The following is a 14,659-nucleotide window of genomic DNA, read 5'->3' on the forward strand; positions in this document are numbered from 1 at the left end:
GATGCACATGCCCCTTCAGATCACTACATTTGTATCTTTGGTGCACATGCCCCTTCAGATCACTACATTTGTATCTTTAGGGTAAATACCCATTAGTGCGATTGCTGGGCCATAAGGTAGCTCTAATTTCAACTTTTTGAGGAACCTCCATTCTGTTTTCCATAGTGGTTGCACCAGCTTGTGTTCCCACCAACAGTGTAGGAAGGTTCCCCTTTCTCCACATCCTCGCCAGCATCTGTTGTTTCCTGACTTGCTAATTTTAGCCATTCTGACTGGCATGAGGTGGTATCTCATTGTGGTTTTGATTTGTATCTCCCTGATGCCAAGTGATATGGAGCACTTTTTCATGTGTCTGTTGGCCATTTGAATGTCTTCTTTGCAGAAATGTCTGTTCATGTCCTCTGCCCATTTCTTGATTGGACTATTTGTTCTTTGGGTGTTGAGTTTGATAAGTTCTTATAGATTTTGGATACTAGCCCTTTATCTGGTATTTCATTTGCAGGTATCTTCTCCCATTCTGTCAGTTGTCTTTTGGTTTTGTTGACTGTTTCCTTTGCTGTGCAAAAGCTTTTGATCTTGATGAAGTCCCAATAGTTCATTTTTGCCCTTGCTTCCCTTGCCTTTGGTGATGTTTCTAGGAAGAAGTTGCTGCGGCTGAGGTCGAAGAGGTTGCTGCCTGTGTTCTCCTCAAGGATTTTGATGGATTCCTGTCTCACATTGAGGTCTTTCATCCATTTGGAGTCTGTTTTTGTGTGTGGTGTAAGGAAATGGTCCAGTTTCATTTTTTTGCATGTAGCTGTCCATTTGTCCCAACACCATTTGTTGAAGGGATTGTCTTTTTTCCATTGGACATTCTTTACTGCTTTGTTGAAGATTAGTTGACCATAGAGTTGAGGGTCTATTTCTGGGCTCTCTATTCTGTTCCATTGATCTATGTGTCTGTTTTTGTGCCAGTACCATACTGTCTTGATGATGACAGCTTTGTAATAGAGCTTGAAGTCTGGAATTGTGATGCCACCAACGATGGCTTTCTTTTTCAACGTTCCTCTGGCTATTCGAGGTCTTTTCTGGTTCTATATAAATTTTAGGGTTATTTGTTCCATTTCTGTGAAAAAAATGGATGGTATTTGATAGGTATTGCATTAAACGTGTAGATTGCTTTAGGTAGCATAGACATTTTCACAGTATTTGTTCTTAAATCCATGAGCATGGAACATTTTTCTGTTTCTTTGTGTCTTCCTCAGTTTCTTTCATGAGTACTTTATAGCTTTCTGAGTACAGATTCTTTGCCTCTTTGGTTAGGTTTATTCCTAGGTATCTTATGGTTTTGGTGGAATTGTGAATGGGATTGACTCCTTAATTTCTCTTTCTTCTGTCTTATTGTTGGTGTATAGAAATGCAACTGATTTCTGTGCATTGATTTTATATCTTGACACTTTACTGAATTCCTGTATGAGTTCTAGCAGTTGTGGAGTGGAGTCTTTTGGGTTTTCCACATAAAGTATCATATCATCTGCAAAGAGTGAGAGTTTGACGACTTCTTTGCCAGTTTGGATGCCTTTAATTTCTTTTTGTTGTCTCATTGCTGAGGCTAGGACTTTTAGTACTATGTTGAATAGCAGTGGTGATAATGGACATCCCTGCCGTGTTCCTGAACTTAGTGGAAAAGCTTTCAGTTTTTCTCCATTGAGAATGATATTCGCTGTGGGTTTTTCATAGATGGTTTTGATGATATTGAGGTATGTACCCTCAACCCCTACACTTTGACGAGTTTTGCTCAAGAAAGGATGCTGTACTTTGTCAAATGCTTTTTCAGCGTCTGTTGAGAGTATCATGTTTCTTGTTTTTTCTTTTATTAATGTGTTGTATCACATTGATTGATTCATGGATGTTGAACCAACCTGGCAGCCCTGGAATAAATCCCACTTAGTCATGGTGAATAATCCTTTTAATGTACTGTTGGGTCCTATTGGCTAGTATTTTGGTGAGAATTTTCGCATCTCTGTTCATCAAGGATATTGGTCTGTAATTTTCTTTTTTGATGGGATCTTTGTCTGGTTTTGGGATCAAGGTAATGCTGGCCTCATAGAATGAGCTTGGATGTTTTCCTTCCATTTCTGATTTTTTTGGAACAGTTTCAGGAGAATAGGAATTAATTCTTCTTTAAATGCTTGGTAGAATTCCCCAGGGAAGCCGTCTGGCCTTGGGCTCTCGTTTGTTTGGAGATTTTTGATGACTGGTTATGGGTCTGTTCAGGTTTTCTATTTCATCCTGGTTCAGTTGTGGTACTTTATATATCTCTAGGAATGCATCCATTTCTTCCAGATTGTTAAGTTTGCTGGTGTATAGTTGCTCATAATATGTTCTTATAAGTTGGTTGTGATCTCTCCTCTTTCATTCATGATTTTATTTATTTGGGTCCTTTCTCTTTTCTTTTTGATAAGTCTGGCCAGGGGGTTATAAATTTTCTTAATTCTTTCAAAGAACTAGCTCCTAGTTTCGTTGATTTGTTCTGTTGTTTTTTGGTTTCTATTTCATTGATTTCGGCTCTGATCTTGATTATTTCTCTTCTCCTGCTGGGTTTAGGCTTTCTTTATTGTTCTTTCTCCAGCTCCTTTAGGTGTAGGATTAGGTTGTGTCTTTGAGACCTTTCTTGTTTCTTGAGAAAGGCTTGTATTTCTATTTTCCTCTCAAAACTGCCTTTGCTGTGTCCCATGGATTTTGAGCAGTTGTGCTTTCATTATCATTTGTTTCCATGGATTTTTTTCAATTCTTCTTTAATTTCCTGGTTGACCTATTCATTCTTTAGTAGGATGCTCTTTAGTTTGCATGTATTTGGGTTCTTTCCGGCTTTCCTCTTGTGATTGAGTTTTAGCTTCAGAGCGTTGTGGTCTGAAAATATGCAGGGAATGATCCCAATCTTTTGGTACCAGTTGAGACCTGATTTGTGACCCAGGATGTGATCTATTCTGGAGAATGTTCCATGTGCACTAGAGAAGAATGTGTATTCTGTTGCTTTGGGATGGAATGTTCTGAATATATCTGTGATATCCATCTGGTCCAGTGTGTCTTTTAAGGCCTTTATTTCCTTGTTGATCTTTTGCTTGGATGATCTGTCCATTTCAGTGAGTGGGTGTTAAAGTCCCCTACTATTATTGTATTATTATTGTTGTGTTTCTTTGATTTTGTTATTAATTGGTTTGTATAGTTGGCTGCTCCCATGTTAGGAGCATAGATATTTAAAATTGTTAGATCTTCTTGCTGGACAGACCCTTTGAGTATGGTAGAGTGTCCTTCCTCATCTCTTACAATAGTCTTTGGCTTAAAATCTAATTGATCTGATATAAGGATTGTCACCCCAGCTTTCTTTTGATGTCCATTGGTATGGTGAATTGTTTTCCACCCCCTCACTTTAAATCTGGAGGTGTCTTTGGGTCTAAGATCAGTTTCTCGTAGACAGCATATTGATTTTTTTTTTTAATCAGTCTGATACCCTGTGTCTTTTGATTGGGGCATTTAGCCCATTTACATTCAGGGTAACTATTGAGAGATATGAATTTAATGCCAGTGTATTGCCTTTAAGGTGACTGTTACTGTATATTGTCGCTGTTCCTTTCTGGCCTATTACTTTTAGGCTCTCTTTGGCTGGAGGACTCCTTTCAGTATTTCCTGTAGAGCTGGTTTGGTGTTTACAAATTCTTTTAGTTTTTGTTTGTCCTGGAAGCTTTTTATCTCTCCTTCTATTTTCAGTGATAGCCTAGCTGGATATAGTATTCTTGACTGCATGTTTTTCTCAGTTAGTGATCTGAATATATCATGCCAGTCCTTTCTGGCCTGCCAAGTCTCTGTGGATAAGTCTGCTGCCAATCTAATATTTTTATCATTGTATGTTACAGACTTCTTGTCCTGGGCTGCTTTCAGGATTTTCTCTTTGTCGCTAAGACTTGTAAGTTTTACTATTAGATGACAAGGTGTGGACCTATTCTTACTGATTTTGAGGGGGGGGGTTCTCTGTGCCTCCTGGATGTTTGTTCCATTTGCCACATTAGGGAAATTCTGTATAATAATTCGCTCCAGTATACCTTCTGTTCCCCTCTCTCTTTCTTCTTTTGGAATCCCAATTATTCTAATATTGTTTCATCTTACGGTATCATTTATCTCTCAGATTCTCCCCTAATTGTCCAGTAGTTGTTTGTCTCTCTTTTGCTCAGCTTCTTTATTCTCTGTCATTTGGTCTTCTGTATCACTAATTCTCTCTTCTGCCTCATTTATCCTAGCAGTAAGAGCCTCCATTTTTTATTGTACCTCATTAATAGCTTTTTTGACTTCAGCTTGGTTAGAATTTAGTTCTTTTATTTCTCCAGAAAGTGCTTTTATATCTCCAGACAGGATTTCTCTTATATCTTCCATGCATTTTTTTTTTAGCCCAGCTAGCACCTTGAGAATCATCATTCTGAACTCTAGATCTGACATATTACCAACGTCCATATTGATTCGGTCCCTAGCCTTTGGTACTGCCTCTTGTTCTTTTTTTTGTGGTGAGTTTTTCTGCCTTGTCCTTTTACCCAGATAAGAATATATGAATGAGAGAATAAAATACTAAAAGGGTGGCAAAGACCCCTGAAAAATGTGCATTAACCAAATCAGAAGAGACCTCAAATTGTGGGGAGAAGGGCTAAAAAAGAAGTTTAAAAAAAGAATTTAAAAAAGAAAATATATGTATTTGGTGAATAGAACAGAGCCACCGACTTGATTTTGGGAGTATTTTGGAGTATTTTAGAAGAAACTACCTCCTAAAATTTTTAAGAAAGAAAAAAAAAATAGACACACACACACAAATAAGGGTAAACATGGTGAAGGGATGGAATATGACTGTAAAGATGAAAATTTAAAAAAAAATTCTAAAAACGGAGTTGATAAGTTGGTTGGGAAAAGAAAGAAAATGTGGAGAGAATTTGCTCAGGCTGGAGATTAGAACAAACCCTGTGCTAGATTTAGGGTATATTTTGATCTATTAGAAGAAGTTGTATCCCAAAATTTTGTAGAAGAAAAAACCCTTTCAGATAGTGGTCCATTTTCTGTTTCTAGAATTGCTCCTCTTCTCTTCGATCTCCTGTTGGATTTTTAGGTGCTCGGAATGGTTTAATAACGATCTAGCTAATCTCCTGCTACCTGATGTCATCTCAGCCTGCTCTTCCTCCCCCATCTTGACCTACTCATTCTAAGTCTTGAAAGGTGTATTTGGTAGATATAAATTCTACATTGATAGGTCTTTTCTCAACACATGTGAAGTATAATTCCACAGTCTTCAGATGTGAATATAATCCTAGTTTCTTTGGCAGTAATTCTCTTTATCTCAAGTGCCTTTTTGGGGGGAGGGGTCATTGGTTTCATGTGGCTCAAGTGTCTTTTGAAATCCTGTTTTTGGTGTTTTATAGTTTCACATCATATATTTAGATGTGGATTTATTTTTTTATTTATTTGCTTGGGATTTAATGAGCTTCTTAAATTTATGGTTTGGAAAATTCTTATCTATTATCTCTTCCTATATTGCCACTGACCCTTTGTGTCTCCTTCCCTTTTAGAACTCCTATTAGATGTTAGGTTCTCTTACTCAGTCATCTGTGTCTCTTAACATTCTCCATATTTTTCATCTTTTTATGTCTTTGTGCTGCATTCTAGATCCATTTCCCTTTAGTTCTTCTTTAGATATAAGTAAATATTTTCAATCTTCTATTTCTTGAAATATAGTGAATTTCCTTATTCTGTATTTGCCCATTAATTCAGTATGACTCTACTCTCTTATTTCTGCTAGTTCTTATTCTTGGTTTTGTTTTCATGTATGTGTGTTTCCAGTAAGCTGCCCCTTTCTCTTTGAACTTTGTGTTAATTTTTTGAGGGTAAGGGTAGATTCCTGCTGAGGGAATTTTCACTAACTTTTACAACAGACCACTGGGTACTTTCAATATACACCATTCTCAGTTTGTGCATTTTGGAACCCTAGGTATGTCATGTAACTGACTTAAGTATACTAATATATCTGAGACTGGGTTGAGGTTATTAACTGTCCTCAGGAGAAATTGTGGGTTGTTTTGTTGTGTTTTGTTTTGTTTTTGTTTTTTTTGCAGTTTAAGCCGTAGTTTGAGACAGGCAGTTTACCTCACTGTCGGTGGTGGTGGTGGTGCTGGCGGTGTTGGTGATGGTGATTATGGAGTAGTTCTAGTTTACCCTTACATTGAGGGTATAGTCTTTTGGGGATGGTTTTTATTAGACTCTCTACCTTGGGTAGTTTGGGGCCTTCGTAGTTCCTCTCCTAGGAGATTATGAAAATGAATGTGTAAGGTTATTTGGTGGAACGGATACTCCCAAAGTAAAAGCCAGTTTTCATTTTTCAACTTCTGGATCTCCACCTGCCCTGGGATTTAGGCCACATTTACTTGCTTTCATGCAAACTCATAAATGCATTTGTGAATGTATTTTAATATTTCATTATTTGTAGTTCAGAACAAGAAGACCAACAGAGTACTTCATTAGTCATTCTGCTGGAAATGAAAATTTAAAATTACTTTCTTTTAAAGTTCTAATATCTTAATGTTTGGAGTGTTCTGATTACAGTATAGTCTATATACACGACATTTACAAAGTATCATTGTCATTTAGCCATTGAATACCAATAATTTATCTTTCTACCACATGCTGCTGATTCCCAGTGAAGAAGATGGATGGGAGGTGTGGAGCAGTAGTACTTCTAAAAGCAAGAAATAAGTAAATACCCTTCTTTCAGATTCTGTATTGCTTAATGTTCCTTTAAGAGGGCGTATGATGTAGTCCCCTCTGAATTCAGAGTGGAGTACATGACAAGGAAGGCATGGGCTACCTGTATAACCAGGCTAGTTTTGATGTCTGGAACTGTTTGTGCAAAAATCGGTTTTCATTCATTTATCTTCCAGTAGAGGAAGTTATAGCACTTAATTTTGTATGGTTGAATATACCAACCCATTTTGAATTGCAGTCAACGCATGTGATTGGAGAATAATAATTAAAGGATAAATAACTCCAGATACGTAAATCCTCTATCAGTGTTTGGAAATTAGTGTTGGCTTTGTTTTATTTTAATAGTTTAAATAATTGTGATGTTGAAAAAGTGGTAACTTACCTGTGATCAATTATGTATTATTACCAATAAATTATCAAGTTTTCCTTCTTTGGAGGGGCCAAAATTTCAAAAGGAATAAAAGTTATAATAATCCTGTCTGGCAACCTTTTTTGCAAGAGAATTTTGGAAATTATATTTCTAAAACGATATATGTATTTTGAACATAAAGATTTTTAAAATTATTTTTAACTAGGTTCAGAACTTCAGGAAATCTTGTAATTACCCGTGAGATTGACGTGGCAAAAAATCAGTCATCTTGGTTCATCAACAAAAAATCTACAACCCAGAAAGTAGTAGAAGAGCAAGTTGCAGCCTTAAACATTCAAGTGGGCAATCTTTGCCAATTTCTACCTCAGGTATGAGAGAATTAAGTGTACACATGGTAGAATTTGTGTCCTCTTCATGCCATAGCAGAATCTAAATACTTTCCAAAGAATATTATAATAGAGGCTATTTAAAGTAAGCCTCATAACTAATACTTTCTAATAGTTCTTTGTGAAAGGTGGCATTTCGTCTCATCTTATTGAAGTAATTTGGAAGACTCCAATTAATAAAAAGCTGAAAGTCTAAACTACAGAATATGGTAAAGGAAATAAAGTATTGTTTTTAAGTACAGTAACTTGCGTGGCCATGTGGTACAGTTTGTAGGCACTTAAAATGTTGGTAATAAACAACTTCTTAATCATTTTTTATATAAAATATGTGATATACTAAAACTCTTAAATCTATAGATGGGCATTCTAAAACTTTGTTATATTTTAAGTTTTAGTAAAAATACCCTGAAAATGCACATAAAATGTTAAATTTCTTTGAGTGCTGTGTAGTGACTGAATTATAGTTCATTTTTTCAATTCAGAAATGACTTGATTACATATGTCCAAATTTAAATAAAAATTTAAAATTTGAAAGCATTGTTAGCTGATGTCCGATATGTCCAGAAGTAGTTGTTATAAATTTCCTTTTTCTTCTAACATTCCAGTTGATGTGTGGTAGATAATGGTTTCAGTCCAGGGAACTCTTTTTATCCCCAAGCTATTTATTATATGTATATAAACACTTTACCCTAGAAATATTGACCTAGAAAATTTTAAATGGTTCTTAGATGACAATTCATCCCCTTTATCATTTTAAGAAATAATATATGAAGGACAGAGTTTGTATATATTGCACATCTTAACCGTTTTTTTTCTTTTAAACGCATTTCATTTTAACAAGCACGATCACTGAGTGAAATATGTTTTGAAGATATTTATGAATAGTAATAGTTGCAGAGCGCCTGGGTGGCACATTCAGTTACGTGTCTGACTCTTGGTTTCTGCTCAGGTCATGTTGTCAGGGTCGTAAGGTCGAGCCCTATGTTGGACTCTGTGCTGAGTTCAGAGTCTGCTTAAGTTTCTCTGTCCCTCTCCCATTCTAACAAATTAAGTCTTTTTTAAAAGTGATAATAGTTGCTGATACTTAAGTTTTATGCTCTAGGATAAAGTTGGAGAATTTGCCAAACTGAGTAAAATTGAACTCCTTGAAGCTACTGAGAAGTCTATTGGTCCTCCAGAAATGCACAGATACCATTGTGAACTCAAAAACTTCAGGGAGAAAGAAAAACAACTAGAGGTATTTATAAACAGACAACTCATGTTTATTGTCCCTGACTGATTTCCATCTTTCACAGTGTGCTAGGGTGAATAGTAGCTTTGATTCATCAAATGGCTTCATATATTTGTAGGTTTTTTCCACCTAGGATTGTATTGCTGACATACATTAAGTCATAGAAAGTGAGAATTGGAGTTGAAAAAAGTTTGAAAAATTTTGATTACCATTCCATCAAATACATGTTATTAATTGAACTTCTAAGGAACCAATAATGGTATTTTAAAGTATTTATTTCTCTCAGGAAGTTTCGGTATTATTCTTTTACTCATTCAGTATTTCTTACAACACCTGCCATATGCCAGGATGGTACAAGGCTTTGTGTAATATAACAATGAACCTGTAGCTTTTGATGTAGTGTCTCTGTTGAACCTCTTCTCATATTTTTTGAGTTGGAGGAGGGTAGACTTTGTAGAGAGCTCTGTGTTCAGTTGCAGTGTTGTTTTTATGTTCACCTTAAACACATAAATTAAAATATCCTTTTATAGCCTATCATTTGAAGAGGTATTTTGTTTAATGAATCATTTTCCATGTCCCAGCCACTAAAATAAATTCAGTGAATTTTCGTAAGATATCTTATAAACAGATGCTCTCTCTTCAATTGTAACTGTCCATACTTGATAATATGCAAATTATTATAATTTATTATACTTTTTCAGAGTCCGTGACCAAAGGAGTAGTAATTAATTTATGCTTCTTCAGATACTCTGTCCGTCTTTGTACCCTTGCCCCCTGGGAACAGTCTGATACAGTAGTCCCCCATTATTCACACTTGTAGTTCCCTGCCATTTCAATTACCCGTGGTCACCTGTGGTCCAGAAGCAGATGATCTTCCTGACATACGGTCACAAGGTCAGCAGTAGTCTGACGTTATGTCACAGTGCCTCACGTCATGTCCTCACATGGCATTTTATCATCTCGAATCATCACAAGAAGGGTGACAATAGTATGATAATATATTCTGAGAGAGAAGCCACATTCATTAACTTTTATGACTGCTTATTGTTACTCTGTTTTCTTGTTATTAGTCTCTTACTGTGTCTGATATGTAAATTAAGCTGTATCATAGGCATGCATGTACAGGAAAAAGCAGTATATATGGGTTTGGTACTGTCTTCGGTTTCAGGCATCCTCTAGTGGTTTGGCACTCTACTCCCCTCAAATAAGGGGAGGGACTCCTGTACACCATCAGAAACACTCTCTGAAATTAGTACCATACCCTGAAGGAACGTAGCCACTTATCCTGCTAGGTTTTGAGTACATCTTTGCATTTGTTAACTCACAGTCTAAAGGGCAAATTTTAGCTTCCTTCATCTCATTTCTAAGTCCTAAGTCATGGGTATTCATAACATGCTAATTGTAATAATACTAGTGTTCATTTGTATATCACATTATAGCTTTTGTTGACCTTGCACTTAGAGTGTGTTGCTTCTACCCTTGAGGTGAGTGGGGCAGATAGGTGTCTTTTCTTCAGGCAGGAAGAGGCCAGGCTCAGAGATGTGGTGGGGCTTCCCCACAGTCACACAACTAATAAATTGCAGGGCCTAGACCAGAGCTCAGGTATACATGTTAGCTGTACACAGTTCTTAAGAACGCCCGTGAAATTCTTTATTGTGAAATTTTGGTAGCATTGTTCATTTTCATCATTAAAGAATCTGACCTGTTGTCTTTTCAGTTAAACTAATTGTTAAATATTTGTTTTAGACCTCGTGCAAAGAGAAAACTGAATATCTAGAGAAAATGATTCAGAGGAATGAAAGATATAAACAAGATGTGGAGAGGTTCTATGAACGTAAGCGACATTTAGATTTGATTGAGATGCTTGAAGCTAAAAGGCCGTGGGTGGTAAGTCTTAATTATTAGAGGCAAAAATAGTGATGCTTTGACTAGCAGAAAAGCTATAAAGAAGGTACTGATTGCTCTGTATTCAAATTAGGTGCTTTTGTTCATTTTTGCTTTATATATCATAATACATTTGGTATTATTGGTGGTATTATGATATAGGTGTGTACTGTTACTATTATTGTGTAACAAATAACAGTTGATAGTGCTCTTAATTCTTCCAGATTTGAATCCTCAACAGACAGTTTATTTTATAAGATGTTAATTTGAGCTAAAAATGTTTACACAAAAAAATCTTTGAGTGTCCTCAGTCACAGAGAATTTACTTGGTGTGTACCACTTACAAGTTTAGGTGCAGATGCAGCTGCGGGCTATGTACTAGAATTCTCTACTCTGGCTTCCTGAGTTTATTGGGGCTACTGTTCCTTTTAATCACTGTGCAGTGTATAGTTATTATTTATGACCACAGTTTGGGCTAAAGAGTCCATTTCCTCAGTGCATTTCTTTTTGATGGACAGAACAAAATAAGAAAGTTTTATAATGTTAGTTCCAGGGTTAGAATGGAGGTAATTGTTACTAAAATGGAAAAACATGTGGCTGTATTTGTGGCCTTTCTCTGCCACCCCCTCACCCTACCCTGTCCCATAATTCCATTATTCTTAAAATTTTGCTTTACAGCTTATTTTGACTACATTTTCCTATGCCCATTATTACTCTTAATCTACTTTATCTTTCTCCTTTAAAGTCTTTTGGTTTATCTTCTTCTTTCTGAGATTGATTTCAATCTTTTTTCCTTTTTTTAAATTAATTTTAATGTTTGTAATCTTTTCTTCATTCCATTCTTACTGTATGCTCTCTGAGCAGTGCACTTACTTTTGTTTTTTAGCAAACATTAATTCCTGTGACATGACAAGCATTTTTTTTCCCACATTTTTTTCTCCTTTTGATCCATTTTTCCTTTGTTTTTTCATTTTTACTTTTTATAACTGAGTTTCATGTATTTATACATTCTCATATCTCTTCTTTATTGAGAGACTATAGGAAAACCTCATTTTAGTAGCAGTTACTGTATAAGTTTCAGAACCATGGAAGTCGGAGTCCAGTCTAGTGATGGAGATAAATTGAGTGACTATCAAGCTTCTTAATAAGTCATTGTTGGTATTCGCTATTTCTGAAGTTGTTTCAGAGGGTAAATTTTACATGAGTAGACTTGCCAAAAGGATATCAAAACAGTCTTTTCATAGGTTTGGTTTCTGCCTGCACTTTGGTTTTAGTGTATGTGTTAATTTAAGCTAGTAGTGCATTAACTTCTGTTTCTTGAATTAATTGCAAGGAGTATGAAAATGTTCGTCAGGAGTATGAAGAAGTAAAACTAGCTCGAGACCGAGTGAAGGAAGAGGTGAGGAAACTTAAAGAAGGGCAGATCCCTATGACCCGTCGAATTGAAGAGATTGAGAGGCAGCGTCGCGTGTTGGAGGCTCGAATCAAAGAGAAGGTACTTTGCTGGCTCAGTTTAGGATTTCTCTATTTTATTTTATTTTTTAAAGATTTTATTTATTTATTTGACAGACAGAGATCACAAGTAGGCAGAGAGACAGGCAGAGAGAGAGAGAGAGAGGAGGAAGCAGGCTCCCCGCTGAGCAGAGAGTGCGATGCGGGGCTCGATCCTAGGACCCTGGGATCATGACCTGAGCCGAAGGCAGAGGCTTTAACCCACTGAGCCATCCAGGCGCCCCAGGATTTTCTGTATTTTAGCAAGTACAGAAACTACGCTGCAGGTCTTCTAAGTAATTTTGTGAATTTACTTGTAGCTTTCGTTCGTTTTTTAACTCAAGTCTGCAACCACAGGGGCTTTCAGGCTCCTAATTGTCACTTTGGGCAGGTTGCTACTTTAAGATACTCCAGCATACAAAAGAGCAAACTGAAATGTGATTTTTTTTCCCCCCAAAGATTGTATTTGAGAGCGAGCAAGAGAGCGTGTGAATCGGGGGCAGAGGGAGAGGGAGAAGCAGACTCCCTGCTGAGCAGGGAGCCCAATATAGGACTCGAACCCAGGACCCTAAGATCATGACCTGAGCCAGAGGCAGACGCTGAACCAAAGCCACCCAGGCGCCCCAAAATGTGACTATTTTAATAAGAGTATTCAGAGTAGTATTCCTGGAAACATTGAATTTCTTCTATGAATTATCATAGAAAACCTGATGTTCTTAGAATAAATAGTATAATGGCATATGGAATATTCCATTTGTTAAAAATTTTATTTGAAAATTTTAAACTTAAAAATTTTTATGGTCATGGCTTTTAACCTTTAGGGAGATTTTGGAGTCCAAGATTTTGAAGAACGGTTTGAACTATGGACCCTGCTATCCTAATAGAATGTTTTTTTAGAATCAGATGAACTACCACGAGATAATGCATGGGAAGGGATAAGGAAACATGTATGCATATTGCCATGGCTATTTTTAATATCAGTAAATAACATTTTATAGATTTGTAAGTAAGTTAGTATTTTGGGTGGTAACTGAATTTGGTTTGGAAGAAATGTAAAGCCTTGTGGATTAACTTGGTATTTGGGTGGGTAAGGCCTCATAATGGCTTGCTTGAGATTTTAACTACGTTCCCCTCCTTCTGGTTCAATCTTACAGGCAACAGATATTAAGGAGACCTCTCAAAAATGCAAACAAAAGCAAGATATTATAGAAAGGAAAGATAAGCAGGTAAGATTGTATTGAAATTTTTGCTATGGAAATGTGACCTAACTTTTGTGTTCAGGTCTAGATAATGGGACAACTTTTTGTTTGGAAATTGTATAAGGTCCTCCTCATTTTCCTCCTTAATCTGTGAGGGATACTAAGATTTGGAAGTAGAGCAGTTGCACAGAAGATAATGAGGAAAAATTCTCAAGACTACTCCTAGACAGGCACTCTGATCTTTGCAACTGAGTGGCGATAGTTTATTGGAGTGATGGTAAAATTGGATTTAGTTATCTCAGTAGCAGAAATTAAATTTTAAGAGATATATTCTGTTGACATTAAGGGTAGGACATTAAAAAGTTGATAATAAATTCTTTGTGCATGGGTGGGGCTTGATGGCAAAATCATTTTAAGATGGCTGTGGAAGAAAGCAGGCTTCTTAGATAAGAGATTCCCAGCAGTATGTGGGGTTTTGTTCTTCAGAGCCATTCAGAAACTGAAGTTTGAATGACCTTTCTTAGGAATAGACGTATAACTTGAAACATTCCTGGTGGTTGAAGCATTATGTGAATCTTCCAGTTTTCAGCTTCACGCCTTTTTCTGTGCCTTTATCTTCAGATCCCAAGCGCCTCTCATAAACTGTGCAGAGGCTGGGCTGTCAGGGCTAAGTGCTCAGGGTGTCTGGGCGGATGGGGTCTGGGGACAGGGGGTCAGGAGGTGCAGGGCAGGGCAGTCCTGTTCTATATATTGTTTTTTATACTTGACATCTCTGAGTTCTCCACAAGCTCTGGAATAGGTTTTTTTGTTTTGAAAGAGTCCTCCTTTCTTTTCCTTTTCTCTCATCGCCTGTCACATTGTGGCACCTGTAAAAGGATACTAGATTAGTTGTCCCTCTGCTGTCTTTCCTCTTTTGAATGCCATTGAGGTCTCCAGTTGCTGACGTTGTCTCTGTTGTTCCTCATGGGAGTGAGCCCTTTGTACTCCATTGCTAATATTTCTTTAGAGTTTAGGAGGGAAGAGGCATAAAGATTTCACCTTTAAAACCCTAAACAGGAATACAGGTTGATACGTTGTGTAATGTTGAATCATCTTTAGGTTTCTGTCGCAAATTGTACTTGATATTTTACTATGTTGCTGGACTAGAAAATCTTGTTTTTAAGATTTTTTGCACCATGTGAGATGGGCCTAAAATTTGATTTTGTTCCATCCTTAACTGGTTTTTCAGTTATGCTTACTTTTTAAGTAGTTTAATACTCCTTGGACCAGGATTGTCTATTTTTGCCTAGGCATAGTTACCAGGGCTTTTCACTTCCATAAGTTA

General features: G+C 36.7%; 1 protein-coding gene across 4 annotated transcripts in view; it reads left to right on the forward strand.

The window, feature by feature from the left end:
• Positions 1-14,659, forward strand: part of SMC5 (structural maintenance of chromosomes 5) — a 94,676-nt gene that overhangs the window by 18,002 nt on the left and 62,015 nt on the right. For all 4 annotated transcript variants that reach the window (XM_032866594.1, XM_032866596.1, XM_032866595.1 and 1 more), the window contains exons 4-8: positions 7,350-7,512; positions 8,633-8,767; positions 10,508-10,648; positions 11,979-12,140; positions 13,291-13,362. In XM_032866594.1, coding sequence (XP_032722485.1) covers positions 7,350-7,512; positions 8,633-8,767; positions 10,508-10,648; positions 11,979-12,140; positions 13,291-13,362 — 673 coding nt within the window. The remainder of the gene's footprint in view (positions 1-7,349; positions 7,513-8,632; positions 8,768-10,507; positions 10,649-11,978; positions 12,141-13,290; positions 13,363-14,659) is intronic.

The sequence above is a fragment of the Lontra canadensis genome, unplaced genomic scaffold (genome assembly GCF_010015895.1).
Source record: "Lontra canadensis isolate GAN:19392208 unplaced genomic scaffold, GSC_riverotter_1.0 scaffold31, whole genome shotgun sequence".
Lineage (NCBI taxonomy): Eukaryota > Metazoa > Chordata > Mammalia > Carnivora > Mustelidae > Lontra > Lontra canadensis.